Below are 14,812 nucleotides of genomic sequence, written 5' to 3' on the forward strand. Positions count from 1 at the left end.
TCTCTCTTGTTTCTTCTCTTCTCTTTCTGCCCTTTATGACCCTTAGTAGTCTCGCTCAGCCTTCACCCTCATTTTCAGGTGCGACTTCCTTATCTGAACTTGCTGTGGTTCGCAGAACCGTATTTCTTAGCTGTGAGCATGCATAGTACAATTTTTTTTTCTCCTTCACATTCAGTTTTGCGCAAAACGAAATCGTTGGTCCCCACACCCCTAATTGTGCTCCAATCATACTCCTAACGGGAGACGCACATGCCGAAGAGGCAAAAACGCGTAGTCTACGATGCTCTCCTTGTACAACGTATTGGAAGTCAGATATCTGCGCCTCTTCCCAGGCATACATGTTCGTACTTTTCTTGAATCACGAAAGTATTGTTCGGCATCAGGACAATAGGTAGGTGATACAATTTACTCCTCTATTCATAGGCGTCAAATACCTTTTTTTTTTGTTGTTGTTGAGAAGCTACGTCTAGCCCATATCAAACACTTTTTGACCCGCAATCCATCGACTAAAGCTTCTCCTTTATTCCTCAAAAAAAAAAAAAAAAAAAAAAAAAAAAATCTTATGTGGTATGTTTGATATCCATGTTCAAATTGTAAGAGCAAATATGGTAGAAAGTGTTAACGACGGCCACGTTCATATAGCTGAGAGACTTTCGCCATTACATTTAAATCCTTGGCAGCTGTCATTGTAAAGCATGGATTCCTTAAAAACTCTCTTCCAGCTGCAATCATATCGGCCTGTCCTTCTTGCAATATCTGTTCGGCTTGTATGCCATTGGTGATGTGACCGACTGCAACCACATACAATCCAAAAACTTCCTTCTTAACACGCTCTGCAAAGGGTATTTGATAACCAGGCCTAGCTTCGATGACCTGCTGGGCCACGTTTCCACCAGAGGACACATGGAATACATCCACACCCACTTCCTTAACCCATTTCGCAAGTTGGACAGTTTGTTCAATATCCCAAGAAGGTCCATCGATGACCTTTTCTACTAAGTCAGAGGCGGAGACCCTGAGGAAGATGGGCTTTTCAGCAGGGAAGTTGGCACGGACAGCTTCGATGACCTCGAGCAAGAAGCGGGCACGGTTCTCAAGCGAGCCTCCATACTTGTCTGTACGCTTGTTGGTGATGGGAGACAAAAAGTTATGAATCAAATATCCATGTGCTCCATGGATCTCAACCATATCTGCACCAGCGCGAGCAGCACGACGGGCACCTTGGCCGAAAGCATGAATAACTTCCTGAATCTCCTTGATAGAAAGTTCTTGCGGCGTTACATGTTCATGATCCCACTTATGTTCCTCTCCACCGCTCGGCGCTACGACATCATCGGGCCAAAAGTCTGACTCAGGAAGTGTAGAATAAGCAGCAGGCATTGAGGCCTTCATTTTTTTTTTTTTTTTTTTTAAGAATTCAAAGCAAAGGTTAGTTTTGAGAATACAGGCAACTTCATTCCGAAGGAAAAAAAATCATTATGACAACGTTAAGATATAATTTTTACTTTGCGTCCTGCATGGGCAAGTTGGACACCAATCTTGGATCCTTGAGAGTGGACAAATTCAATGACTTCCTCCAGTTTATGGATATGAGCGTCCGACCAGATTCCGGCATCCCGTGGGCTAGTTCGACCTCTTTGATTTTATAATAGATAATTTTATTCATTGATATCTTTAGAAAAGCCTCATAAACCCTACTAATCAACTTTTTACCCTCAAGGAGAAGAAAAAGAAAAAGGTCTAACCTTGCCTCAACAGCACATCCTTCTGTGATAATAAGACCTGCACCATGGATTGCAAACGATCCATAATGAGCCAAATGAAATAAGGTCATGAAGCCATCCTTAGAAGAATACGTACACATTGGTGCAACAAGCAATCGATTCGCAAACTTTAGGCTCTTCACTTGGAAAGGTTGGAAGAGCAAAGGGATTTCGCATGCTCTAGGCAACGAAGCGTTAATGGGCCCGAGATAGGTTCCAGTAGCAACTGGCTGATCAATACTGAATCGCTCTTGAGAATAGCCAATGATCTGTTCTTTATCCTTCTCATAAATGATTTTCTGTGGAGGCATGTTTGCTTCAGTTACTGGGTTTGTTGATGTTTGTGAATTCCTGGTAATATGAGGTGAGACGAGACGGCAGTATGTGGAAATGGATATCTCTTATGGGAATAAATGATGAAGATTGAAGGGAGAGATAGTGTGGTCGTAAGAGTGCATGAGAACAGTTCTATTTGTAGTCAAGTTAGAAACCAAAGCCATGGGGAAGGTGATTAGTAAAATGCATGAGACAATAAGGTTTTTTTTCTCAGGAACTCTATTTTACTGCATACAATTTCTTGAACCATGCTGGGCAATAAGTTCCAAATCCATTAAGTAGAGTGTCGGAGCTGGTCCTCAAATCACACTATAATTGAAGAGGACACATGCAATTAGATGATTTCATTAAATTAATTTAATAAGACTTATTATACAAGATACTAAAAGTTGCCCTAGTCAATCTAAAAAAAACCATACATGTCTAGGAGAGACGTAGGGATCTGAAGGAGAAGAAGTAAAGTCCAAAAGAACGAAGAGTCCTCGCCAAAAAGTCATAAACTGGATATTGTTTTTAGGCTTTTAAATTGAATAGAATACTTCCATTTTTAAAATTTGTACAAACTCAAAATCTTATTTTTTACGGAAGCGTCAACAAGATATTCCTCAGACTCGCTATCCTCTTTCACATCAAACATGCTTCCAGTATCTGGCGTAAGATCCACTGTTTCAAGAGTGCGAGTAAATTAGGTTGGCAATGAGGATGAGGTAGAAAATGAGATCAAGAATGAAGTTGTCCATTCCTAGCAAATTCTAGTAATTATAATCAAAAACGACGATGAATTGATTTGGTGGCCATGGCATCCGATTCATTCATTCTGTTCAAAAAGTATATGAGTTACTGTCTTCGTACGTAGGTTTTTTGTTCTTCAAATTCTAATTCAAATTGAGTACTTTAAAATATATCCAGTTTATGACTTTTTGGCGAGGACTCTACATACCCTGCGGAAGCCAGTGTATATATTTTTTACTGCCAAGGAGCGTTTAGAGATCATCAGCACATAACATATAGCAAAAGTCGTAATAAAGAGTTCGTCTTCTTATTTGTAATATGATGCTTTCTTGCTAAGGGATATATTTTACATTCTGATGAGGGATATAGGTATATCTCCTACTTCCATCGTTATTGACTGACAAAAAAGGCTTCTGGCTGAACAACTAAAGCTACCATTTAAAGTTTTATTATACTTTTCCTTTTTAGAAATCACCAATATAAAGCGATCTTGATGACGACGACAAGGTTGGCGATGCAGGACCCGTACAATCCGAACTGATGTCGCTATGTTTGTTATTATGAATTTTCAATGTCGTTGCTGATAAGTTAGATGTCTGATGTTTGACTCTAACTAGTTTCTTTTCAGACTGATTCGTAACCAACTGCGGTGTGATGTCGTCTTTATCGAGCGTTTGATCCAGGTTGACCTGGCTTTGTTTCTCTGAAGATTCCGCCCCAATAGGTAATGTAGTTGATTCAGTCGTCGTAGTAAAGTATGAGTCCCCCGTTCTGGAGTGGCTATGGGTAATAGGGCTTCGTATAGTAGTTGTTATTCCTGTGGGGTGTAAAGTAGTTGACTCTATCCCAATTACCGTCCTACTTTCATCTCTAGATGCTACGTCAGTTGCATGTCCAGCTTTTTGTATACTGAATCCTATTGGTGGAGTAGAGCCCAGCGACGTGGATGATTGCACATATGTTGTAGGTTCCGGTTTCGCAACATTTTTGCGGCTTTGTTGCCTCTCGATTCGTGTCACCAAATTGACAAAACCAGGACGATAATTGTGTGAGCTCGAGTCGAAAATATAGCAAGTAGGTCCGGATGGGGCTTCAGTGTAACATAGAGAGGGCACAGTCGGGGGCGCGCTGATTATAGTATGAGACGCAGACGGTTTCTGGCTGCTTTTTATCAGTTTTGCGCCTGCCAGCTGATTTTCAGTCGACGAATCCTTCTGCTCGTGTTGCTCGTGTTGCCCTTGTTGCTGCTGCTGATGGTGGAGAAATGACTCGGACATGGTCATTGTTGGTGATGTAAGTGGATATTTTTCTATCCCTTGTGTCACTTGTTCAGAGCGTGAGTGTGGTTCTGAAGGCTGTTCCCCCATTATATGTGGAAGAGGAGGTGGGGAAAGAGCATATATAGGCGCCTTTAAGCTCCCGTTACGAGATGAATAACGTTGATTGGCTTCAATTGAATTGGTATTGTCAACGCTATATAATGGTATCGGATCGGTTGATGGTGTGGTTGCCGTTTTGCCTTCACGATCTTCTGAGGCGTCTACTGCTATTGAAGGATCGAAAATATATCGGTCGTGTTTATGATCACTGAGATAATTTTGCTGTTGAACCGACAATGGGATCGGTTCTTGAATATGACTCTTAGAGCCCTCTATAGTCCTCTGCCCTAACCTTTGCAATGCATATTTACGTTGGTTTGTGTCACAACGGTAGTGGTCTGGTACCTCAATCCCAACACCCTGCCTATTGTTATCCTGCTGTTGCGAAACATTTCCATTTTGAACGCCTTCAGCAACATAGCAATCTTCTGGGTCACTGGGCCCAATCTGCCCTCGCTGGCGACGTCTACGTTGATCATTGTAAGCGCTACTAGACCCACAGAGTCCAAAGATTAGCCCGAAATCGATGAGCCACATTAAGGCGCCCAAGATCCCCATGACTGCACAAGCTTTGTCCATCTCTTCGTAACTGTTCTCACATATTGTGCCGGGCGCATATTGACGTCCTTCCTCGTATTCTGGGTGATCCGCAAAGCTGTTAAGGTTCGATTGACTGCCTTGTGCATGAGTACCGTGTATATCCTCAAATCTCTCGCACAAAATTCCATCTTTGATGTAAATGAACGCTAAGCTCGAGGCTGTGATCAGCAATCCACAGACAATGAGGCAACATAGCCCATGAAGATAGATCCATTTATGGTTTTCAGGGTGTCGCCGACGGTTAAGAATGGCCCAGCATGCATAAATGAAAGCAACGCTCCCAGAGATGCATGAGAACAGAGGTTCGTTTGTGAAATTAGAATGAGCTTCCGTTCGATAGTGAAGAAGGAATGCTGCTGTCGCTAGGATGGAGATGGAGACCGCCAGTTGAATTGCACGAACAACATTATGTACGAAGTTAGAAGATGAGGTAGACATGGCGGTTGGAAGAAAAGTCGGGGGTTCTTTTTTTTAACCCAGCTCAAATTGTGCTTTCAATGTAGTGGGATATGAATGAGTAGAGTGTATAGCTAGGGGAATGGGTATAAGGATGAGAGAAGAAAAGAAAGGATCGCAGTGTATGCATTAAATTGAATGATCTCTTCGTCAATGTCGTCAATGACTTTCTTGAAGAGAAAAAGAAGGAAAAAAGGAAAAAAGTTATTGAAATTGCCGGCCATGTTTGGTTTCAGTTCATATTAGTTTGTCTCGAACAAAATCAAAATACATGTTGCCATAAAGTGATGTAAGACAAGTATACAACGGCACTGTGTAGGGTCTGATCTGTTGTTGGCATGCAGATCATGGTAAGCTAAAATCTCGTTACGCAACAAACTTTTACTTGTAAACGTTTTTGTATTCCTTGTGGATTGTTGGGAGATATATATATTTATTACTTAATATGGGTCACAATTTTGAAATACCACGAAAGGTATCCTATTATATTTTGGCTTGTCTATTTATCTATTTTTTTTTTTTTTTTTTTTTTTTTAACTATAGATGGTGCGGCCGCGAGTATATTGCTGGGAAAACGCAGCCTTGACGTTCAAGTCGCGAGCTGCATTCAATGCAAACTCTGGATGTCTCAAGAAGCTTCGACCGATGCCGATCAAATCGGCCTTTTCCTGTTCCAAGACTTCCTCTGCCTGCTTCCCATTAATGATGATGCCTACTGCAACGATGTGCAATCCAGGCACAGCCTTCTTGATACGCTCTGCGAATGGGACCTGGTAGCCAGGGCCAGCCTTGATCTTCTGCTGAGCAGTATTACCACCTGAAGAAACATGCAGCACATCTACGCCTGCATCATGGGCCCATTTAGCAATCTGGATTGATTGCTCAATATCCCAAGAAGGTCCATCAACGACCTCCTCTACTAAGTCGGAAGCGGAAATTCTAAGGAAGATGGGCTTTTCAGCAGGGAAGTTGGCACGGACAGCTTCGATGACCTCGAGCAAGAAGCGGGCACGGTTCTCAAGCGAGCCTCCATACTTGTCTGTACGCTTGTTGGTGATGGGAGACAAAAAGTTATGAATCAAATATCCATGTGCTCCATGGATCTCAACCATATCTGCACCAGCGCGGGCAGCACGGGCAGCAGCGGCACCAAAAGCCTGGATAGTTTCATTAATCTCACTGGGAGTGATTTCGCGAGGTACTACATGATGATGATCCCATTGGAAATCAGCACCACCAGTGGGAGCGACGACATTGTCGTACCAGAAATCAGACTCGGCGTGCTTGGTAAATGGGGCCCGAGCAGAAGCCTGTAAATTTCATATTCAGAAAGAAAAAGATTAAATGAGGTTCTTTCAAATTTAAATTGAGCCACCTGGTATAAGATTGTTGTTTCAAGCCATTTTACCTTACGACCAGCATGTGCGAGTTGAATGCCAATCTTTCCTCCCTGAGCATGCACAAAGTCCACGATTTCCTTGAACTTGTATACATGAGCATCGTCCCACAATCCGGCACAACTAGGAGTTATCCTTCCATTGGGCAGGACCGCTGTAGCTTCCTGGATGATCAGCCCTGCACCATTGATCGCAAACGAACCAATGCTGGCCAAATGGAAATTGGTAAAGAAACCATCTTTAGATGAATACATGCACATAGGAGCGACTACAATCCTGTTAGGAATTGTCAAGTCCTTGACCGTAAAGGGCTGAAAGAGCAATGGGATCTTGTCAGAGCCAGGGAGCGAGGCATCAATAGGGCCAATGTAAGTGCCAGGGGCAAGGGGCTGTTCAATGTAGTGGTTCTCTTGGGCGAAGTAAGGCCTAGGATTAGAGGTCAAAGGCTCGTAGGCAGAGGAAGCCTCGGCATTGTTAGTGGATGGCATTTTTCTTGAGGACGTTGCTTGTGTTCTTGAAGTTCCTTGATGTGTGTGTGTGTAAGGGAGAAGAGGATGAGGATGGGACAAAGGTGAGGGTCGAGCTGTAGGTTAATATAGTAAAAGTGTGACAGTTTCCTACGAGAATGCTGAATAATTCATTGAAGGCAAGCGTGTCACAGTAGCCGAAACGCCGGAAAATCAGAGACGTCAGTGCAAAAACTGAAATTTTATGTATATTTGTAATAAGAGCTTTTCAAATAAAAGATATGGAAAAGATGGCTAGAAAGATGGCAATCGACAGTTCTCATGGCTCTATTTCTTGATTCACTGGTTGGTTAATTTCATTATCGACAATCGAAACCAGGACTTTTAATAGGCGTCGTGTAAGAAAGTGGAGCCAAAGGCGAGCAGGCAGGTCTTAAGAGTGAGATTTAAATTTTGGGCATGTGGTGATAAGAAAACGTGTCACGGTCATTTTTTACTCTCCTCCCCAATCGGAGATCATTTGTGATTTAGCCTATTTTTTATACGACCTAAAGGTACATGTATACATATATTACTTCCAAAGCTCTGGTTCAATGTTTCTAGAACACCATCTACCTTCCAATTGCCTATGTTTACTATCAATGTGGAGTACATGGATTAAGACCAGCCTTGAACTGTCCAGCTTAACAGCGAAGTAAGAATTATCTCGTACTGAGCACGATTCTTGTTGTACTTTTTGTAGTTTTTTAATCTAGTATATGTACGCAATCTCTTACTTCCACATCCTATCGTAATAGATGTATTAGAACATCCTTAGATATGTAAAATAATAACAACAGATGAAATCCGGTGCCATTCATGGAATAGAGTCATAGGGAGTTTAGTTCTGATATTTTATTAAAATGGAGAAGTCCCTTCTGTAGTTTACTCCATTTGCCAAAGGCCACTAATCTACTCAGTATCTTGAGTTGTGTGGTTCAAGCCTGGTCTTTTTCAGTAACACTCAGCCTAAAAGGACAGCATCTTATCCAAGGTGGCTCCCATCAATAAAAAAATCATCTCCATTACTGCTATCGCCACCTCTCACACACTGTCGACAACCATTAACTCATTTTGTCAGCGCATTGTCAAGGATCACTCCAATGCTCTTTATTTATATTTAGCATCATAACTTTGCTGTAAGGCTATGGCTTACAAATGTTCCTAGAATTTATTTATCCATGATTTAAATTCCAGGACAACAGCCATTTGTTTTGAACGAAGGCAGGTTTTGTAGAATGCAGAGAGGGGGTTGCCAGAGAATATCCTTGACTTTAGCACAGGCTTAAGCCTCCCATTGACTACCCTGTTTGTCCAAGTCATAGTTGAGCATTTGGCATGATTTATAGAAATAGAGTAGAGTGCATGAACAGACTTCGGCACATACAAAGGGACCATGACATTTATTGCGTTGCTCATGAAATTTTTAACCCATAAGCAAGCCAAGCCCAGTTCTCTGTGCTAGAAAGGTTTTACTAGTATAGGCAGCACAGGAAACTACTGGCTATTGGCACTGCCAGCGCTCCGATCAATTCGACATCTTTTATATATTGCTTGATATGATAAACACGAACTGAAGAAGTGCGATGGATGCATACGCAAGTTTATTTACGCGCTAGTGGGTGCAAAACCTAGCTATATCAATACGGTACACTACGTTCTCTTTTACTTATCTCCGCTCTCTGCGCAACTATTAAACTTCACCATTTTCACTCTTCTGGCTTTTATCTCCTGTTCCCGGCCTATAAATTTTGAACGTGATGCGAAAATATTGGTAAAGTATGCCTTCCACAATATCGTCTCAAATGCGACACGAGGAGTTCAAATCCTTCGCGACAGTATCAGGGTTGTAAGGGTTTCCTCGGTAGCGTGACAAAGCTGTAATATTATTCAGCATGATTTTTCTAAACACGGTCACGAACAAAATGGATGAGATCCTTTTTTTGTTACTCATTCTTCACAATGTCATTTACAGCTTTTGGAACGGCAACGCGTCAGTTCTTAAAATTGTGCTTACCCTGGGTGCCGGTTGGAATATACTTTGTAGAACATGGCTATAGTCTCGGGACAGTACATGGAAGATCAATGCAGGCAAGCTTCATTACAATTACCTGGCAAGAAAGGATATAGAAGTAGTTTACATGATATACAAGGAAGAACCTCAGCATCATGATGAGTATATGAAGGAAGCTGATATTTTTTTCCGGAAATGCCATGCTTAAACCGACTTTAGCCAACCTTGAATCCAGACAGCAATATGTTGCGGAAAGATGTTGTACTTTTCAATCACTGGGCAATCGACCGGTTCGATTACCAAATTGGCGATGTAGTCACCTTACGGTAACAATTATTAATAAGGCAACGGGAGTGAAGATGCAAGCGAATTCTGCTTCATTTCCATTAATTGCCGCAAGTGTTCATTTTAACTCTGGTTTTTTTTTTTTTTTTTTTTTTTAACCGTAGACACCCTGATCAGCCAGAAAAGACAATCATTAAACGTATCATAGCTTTAGAAGGCGATGTTGTGCAAACGCGGCCTCCCTACTCAGAGGATTACGTGCGAATTCCTCGTGGGCATTGCTGGATTGAAGGCGATGAAATGTTTCATAGCAATGATAGCAATCGATTTGGACCGGTAAGATGGAAAGAGTGCCTTGTGGAAAAAAAAGTTGGGGGCTTTTTTTTTGCTTTGGAATTTGATCCGCACATCTGACCTTCCTATTTACTTACGCTCTACTAAACTTGTGCATGCTTTTGGGGGACATTGTGGTTCTCTACTTTTTATTCAGGTACCATTGGGCCTTATAAAAGCCAAAGTTGATTATATCTTATATCCATTCGACAGATTCGGCAAAGTGCCTGATAAACCAAGAGGAAACCGTATACATTATGCACCAGGACACAGGCTATACAATAGACTGAATGATATAGAATAATTCGTGAACTTTATTATCTTTTTTTTTTTTTTTTTTTTTTTTTTTTTAAAAAAATGTCAATGGTGTTTATTATGACAATTTTGTAAAACCAAGCTGTATGCTTGTCCTGAGCGACTTATTTAACCCCATGCGGGACTTGTGCAGTAGTTTACAATTAGTTTCCCATCCGTATTGAAACACTAAGGAAGGGTTTTTTTTTTTTTAAAAAAAAAAAAAAAAAAAAGAATGAGTTGAATTTCCCTTGGTAACACGACATTTTGTATAGGTACATCCTAATAATTCTACTTTGCATACCTTGAACAAATTGTTGACAATCTCATCTGGTGCTGGCGAAAATGCGCTATTCACGTATAGAAACTATCAGAACAAATAAAGGATAGCAAACTCCAAGTCGGTCAATATATGCTCCCGCATAGTGCGTCCCATGTATTAAAAACTCTCCTTATTAATGTTGTTTTATTCCCTTACCAAAGGATCTGATTGTTTGTAGTTAAGTTCTTTCCGCAAGAATTGAATTACTGCCAAAAACTTATTAGATGCTGTGATCTTATAAACATTTGTCTTCAGGATAGGCGCATTTCCAATGGCTCGAAAGCGAACTACCACTATATTTATGAACCAAGAAAGGCCAGGTCAATGTCTTTTTTTTTTTTTTTTTTTTTTTTTGCTCGTGGTCAAGAAAAAGAGTGAATTACCTTTTGAGATGTCCTTTTTCTTACGGTTCGCAATAACCGTTGCCGGTGATGCAGGAGGACCTGTTGGTTCTGTAGAGGCTATATTGATCGTGTCCTGAGCCAGCAGGTCAATAGGCGGTGTTTCTGAAGATGGCGTCCCTGAATTAGACATAATGATGTGAGAGAGGAGGATAAATGCAATTGACTAGGAGGGGAAACTCAATAGAGAAACAAAGGTGACAACAAAGTGGTGAGCACAAAAAAAATTATGGTAATGTCGAAGAGAATGGTTTGCTGCGTTACAATTCACTTGGTGAAGAGGTGAAGGAAGGATATATATGCAGGTGCAATTGTGTCTATAGGGTGTACTTTTTTACTCAGCGTATGGCCTATTTATATGACAGTCTACAAACGTTCAAAGTTTCTGTCGACTCAAAGCACAGAGCACACAGCAAAATGGCAAGTCAAGCTTCGATCTCACGTGAGGTAGGGATTTGTCGACTTTGGGCTTTGAATGTACAATGCTCTAGAATAGTTAATGATTTTTCATGCGCGCTCTGTAGCCTAGGGTGCCATTGTAGGTGTCGACGGCGCTAATATATCCAAAAAGGTTAAATCGACTTAATTGATGTCGGAATTAAATATCGGGAAGATAGCGGAAAGATGGTTCCTGGCAAATAATGAAGGCGACAGGAGATCCAGCTATGGATTTGCCATAACCTGCACGAAAAATTGCTATTTGTTCATAAGCCAGTCTCCCCAGCTGCAAGTAGAGGAAATTTCTTGAAGGATTGGTGATCATCCACACTATCTCATACTTTTACTTTCGAGCATCTTTCGTAATATTGCCTCCCAACCTGCTTTCCTCAAGCGCTACAAGAGCGGCAAAATGGATAGGGATAATAGTCTACTTACCAGGGCTTTGTCTATTCAACACATCAATACTCTAATATAAAAAACATTAACCGAGCCCTCCTCTTGGTCCATTACTCCCTTGTCGGAATACGGTATATACTGCATAGGCAGTTTTGATGCGAAATTTCTGGAGCCATTTCATCCTGCCTTGTTCTCTCCAGAACTTACAATGTGGGTCATAAACAAGCTTGAGGAAAGTGAAAAGCGATAATAGGATCATGCGAGAGAACAACTCTAGTGATTGCCATCGTTGTTCAAACAGGCCCCATGACAACTACAATAGGAATATATCGGAATGAACAAAAGAATCTAAAAGGAGAGTTGATCCGTGCACCGGAGGAAATTAGTCTATTCCCTTGGTCATCGGGCAGTTCTTAGCGCCTATTGATCAGCACACAAGTACTCCTCCTCCTCAACATGTTGTTCGTATCCTGAGTACAAACCATCTTGCTCAATGATTCTTCGTCGCCACTCTAATGCCTTGAGTGATGTCTTGCCACCCAATGGAGACTCGTGTCGAGGCGTTGGGAGAGCATGAGAGGCCCGATGTGACCTACACAGTTGTGGGGACTGGATATGCAGAAGCAGGAGATCAGAGAAGCTGTGGAGCTACCTCTCACACATTTCAATTTCTATCGTCAGATCGATATCTATCCTCCACGAGGTACCTTGCTCTATGGTCCTCCTGGAATAAGTAAAACCACGTTAGTTAAGGCAGTTGCTCACCATATCTCAGCATCATTCTTCCGTATGGCAGGATCAGAGTTTTTACAAAAGTACCTAAGTAAGGGTCATAGGATGGCCAGAGATTTATTCAGGATAGCTCGAGAGAACTCTCCTGCAACCATATTCATTGATGAGGTTGATGCTATTGCGGCAAAGCGTTTTGATGCACTGTTAAAGCTGCGACCCAACTGGATGGTTTTGATCAGGGTTCGAATGTCAAGGCCATTGTGGCTATCAACCTTGCCGATACACTTGATCCTACTATCCTTCGCCCCGATCGCTTGGACTGTAAGATTGAGTTCCCTACACAGATCGTCATCAGAAGTGATTAATTTTTGCCACTGCCACCGGCAAGATGAATCTATTGGACGTAGTAGACCTGACAAACTGTACACGTTATAGTTTTTTTTTTTTTTTTTTTTTTTTTTTTTTTTCCGGCCTGTATGTTTACGCATGAAGCATTATTTTTGCTGGTTTGCCAATATATACATAGTTTTCAGCCGTGTAGCGACCAGATATGCTGTCAGCAGAAATTGTAGTAACCTATCAAGAAGTTGGTACACATGCAGTGCGTAAGAATTAATGTCAAGACGGACACTGGTTTTGAGTTCTATATCAAGCATATCATTCTAATTGGAATTCCAAGGATAATAAACCGAATACAGCACAAGGCGCAACGCACACATAAAACAAAAGGTACTCAAGATAATATACGTATATCTTATTATTATTAAGTTACTATTCTATACTGTACAGTAGCTAAGATCTTTTTTTTTTTTTTTTTTTTTTTTTTTGCTTAAGCGTATTTAGCAGCAAAATACTGAAGTGAATACGCAGGTTCAACGCCAAGGTCACGGGCTGCGTCCAATGCAAAAGAAGGTCTCTTCAAGAAAGCACGGGCCGCAGCGATGAGGTCAGCCTTTCCCTCCTGCAAGATCTCTTCGGCTTGTTTACCACTAGTAATGGATCCTACGGCGATAACCACCAAACCAGGCACTTCTTTCCGAATACGTTCAGCATAATGGACTTGATATCCAGGTGAATATGTGACCTTTTGCAAAGATGTGTTTCCTGCAGATGAGACATGAATCGCATCAATACCTGCATCCTTGACCCATCGAGCCAGTTGAACAGATTGTTCAATATCCCAAGATTCAATATCCAGATGTTCCACCGCGTCAGAAGCAGAGATTCTAAGGAAGATGGGCCTTTCAGCAGGGAAGTTGGCACGGACAGCTTCGATGACCTCGAGCAAGAAGCGGGCACGGTTCTCAAGCGAGCCTCCATACTTGTCTGTACGCTTGTTGGTGATGGGAGACAAAAAGTTATGAATCAAATATCCGTGTGCTCCATGGATCTCCACAGTATCCATACCAGCTTTTGCAGCACGAGCAGCAGCAGCTCCGAATGCCTGAACGATATCTTGGATTTCTTCGATCGATAGTGCACGAGGGATACGGTGCTTATCGTCCCATTGGAGTTCAGGTCCACCCGAAGGGGCCACCACATCATCGTTCCAGTATTCAGATTCAGGGATGACTTGTGTATTTGCAGGGGCGTCAGTGGAAGCCTAATATTACGAATGTTGAATTTAGTCAAACAAGAATCTGTTAGAATTTGTGTTTTTTTTTTTTTTTTTTTTTTTTTTTTTTTTAAAAAAAAAAAAATTGTGTTATTTACCTTACGGCCTGCATGGGCAAGCTGGATACCGATCTTTGATCCTTGAGCATGCACAAAGTCAACAATCCGCTTGATGCCAGAAATATGATCATCTGACCAAATACCAGCATCTCCAGGACTGATGCGACCACGGGGTTCAACTGCAGTAGCTTCCTGAATGATCAGACCAGCTCCATTGATTGCAAACGAACCCAAGTGAGCTAAATGGAAATCGGTTACGAAGCCATCCCTGGATGAGTACATGCACATGGGTGCGACCACTAATCGGTTAGCAATTGTAAGATCCTTGATAGTGAATGGCTGAAAGAGCAAAGGGGTTTTTTGGATAGCACTCTTAAGACCAAGACTGGTGCCTGGTGCAACCTTGGGTTGGACAAAGAAGCTCTCTTGGTCGTAAACAGTGACGGATCGTTGGGATGGCTGGTAGTGAATGTTGGTTCCATAAGTGGGCTTATTTGTTGCTCCGGCTGCAACGGTGGTTGAGGTGGATGGCATGTTGATTTTTTTTACTGTTGGAAGAAGCGAAGAGGTAAGTTTTTTTTTTTCTTAGATGACCTTAGGTGTTGATGATGGTGGTGGTAATGGGCAACATTGACACTTTTATACTTTCTTGAAGATAATGGATTTTTTTTTTTTAAGATTCCATCGAATTCTGATAGTTTGTAAGCTGCGTACGTAGATTAATAATGAAGATAAAGCCGAGGGACCCTTT

General features: G+C 41.6%; 7 protein-coding genes across 7 annotated transcripts; 2 read left to right on the forward strand and 5 right to left on the reverse strand.

Moving 5' to 3' along the window:
• Positions 1–567: 567 nt before the first annotated feature.
• Positions 568–2,208, reverse strand: BCR41DRAFT_334911 (putative NADH-dependent flavin oxidoreductase). The gene is made up of 3 exons (XM_022021961.1): positions 1,746–2,208; positions 1,506–1,635; positions 568–1,386 (listed from the first exon to the last, which is right to left on the reverse strand). The coding sequence occupies exons 1-3, from the start codon at positions 2,072–2,074 to the stop codon at positions 619–621; spliced, it is 1,227 nt and encodes a 408-aa protein (XP_021882482.1). The 5' UTR covers positions 2,075–2,208; the 3' UTR covers positions 568–618.
• A 947-nt stretch (positions 2,209–3,155) lies between these two features.
• BCR41DRAFT_351020 (hypothetical protein) lies at positions 3,156–5,415 on the reverse strand. The gene has a single exon (XM_022023721.1). It carries the CDS (start codon positions 5,246–5,248, stop codon positions 3,296–3,298), a length of 1,953 nt encoding a protein of 650 aa, XP_021882483.1. The 5' UTR covers positions 5,249–5,415; the 3' UTR covers positions 3,156–3,295.
• Positions 5,416–5,799: 384 nt separating this feature from the next.
• Positions 5,800–7,225, reverse strand: BCR41DRAFT_421077 (NADH:flavin oxidoreductase/NADH oxidase domain-containing protein; the record flags this gene model as incomplete). The annotated part of the gene is made up of 2 exons (XM_022029982.1): positions 6,675–7,225; positions 5,800–6,576 (listed from the first exon to the last, which is right to left on the reverse strand). The coding sequence occupies exons 1-2, from the start codon at positions 7,149–7,151 to the stop codon at positions 5,800–5,802; spliced, it is 1,254 nt and encodes a 417-aa protein (XP_021882484.1). The 5' UTR covers positions 7,152–7,225.
• A 1,881-nt stretch (positions 7,226–9,106) lies between these two features.
• BCR41DRAFT_351024 (peptidase S24/S26A/S26B/S26C) lies at positions 9,107–10,113 on the forward strand. The gene is made up of 4 exons (XM_022023722.1): positions 9,107–9,260; positions 9,403–9,509; positions 9,633–9,804; positions 9,959–10,113. Exons 1-4 carry the CDS (start codon positions 9,132–9,134, stop codon positions 10,103–10,105), a joined length of 555 nt encoding a protein of 184 aa, XP_021882485.1. The 5' UTR covers positions 9,107–9,131; the 3' UTR covers positions 10,106–10,113.
• A 111-nt stretch (positions 10,114–10,224) lies between these two features.
• Positions 10,225–11,193, reverse strand: BCR41DRAFT_334920 (autophagy protein 12; the record flags this gene model as incomplete). The annotated part of the gene is made up of 4 exons (XM_022021962.1): positions 10,801–11,193; positions 10,574–10,710; positions 10,400–10,462; positions 10,225–10,284 (listed from the first exon to the last, which is right to left on the reverse strand). The coding sequence occupies exons 1-4, from the start codon at positions 10,949–10,951 to the stop codon at positions 10,225–10,227; spliced, it is 411 nt and encodes a 136-aa protein (XP_021882486.1). The 5' UTR covers positions 10,952–11,193.
• Positions 11,194–12,270: 1,077 nt separating this feature from the next.
• BCR41DRAFT_369645 (P-loop containing nucleoside triphosphate hydrolase protein) lies at positions 12,271–12,752 on the forward strand (the record flags this gene model as incomplete). Its single annotated transcript, XM_022026476.1, has 2 exons — positions 12,271–12,478; positions 12,598–12,752. 2 exons carry the CDS (start codon positions 12,271–12,273, stop codon positions 12,750–12,752), a joined length of 363 nt encoding a protein of 120 aa, XP_021882487.1.
• A 464-nt stretch (positions 12,753–13,216) lies between these two features.
• Positions 13,217–14,672, reverse strand: BCR41DRAFT_385551 (putative NADH-dependent flavin oxidoreductase; the record flags this gene model as incomplete). Its single annotated transcript, XM_022027680.1, has 2 exons — positions 14,101–14,672; positions 13,217–13,990 (listed from the first exon to the last, which is right to left on the reverse strand). Exons 1-2 carry the CDS (start codon positions 14,593–14,595, stop codon positions 13,217–13,219), a joined length of 1,269 nt encoding a protein of 422 aa, XP_021882488.1. The 5' UTR covers positions 14,596–14,672.
• Positions 14,673–14,812: the final 140 nt, after the last annotated feature.

The sequence above is a fragment of the Lobosporangium transversale genome (assembly GCF_002105155.1).
Source record: "Lobosporangium transversale strain NRRL 3116 chromosome Unknown BCR41scaffold_13, whole genome shotgun sequence".
NCBI classification, from domain to species: domain Eukaryota; kingdom Fungi; phylum Mortierellomycota; class Mortierellomycetes; order Mortierellales; family Mortierellaceae; genus Lobosporangium; species Lobosporangium transversale.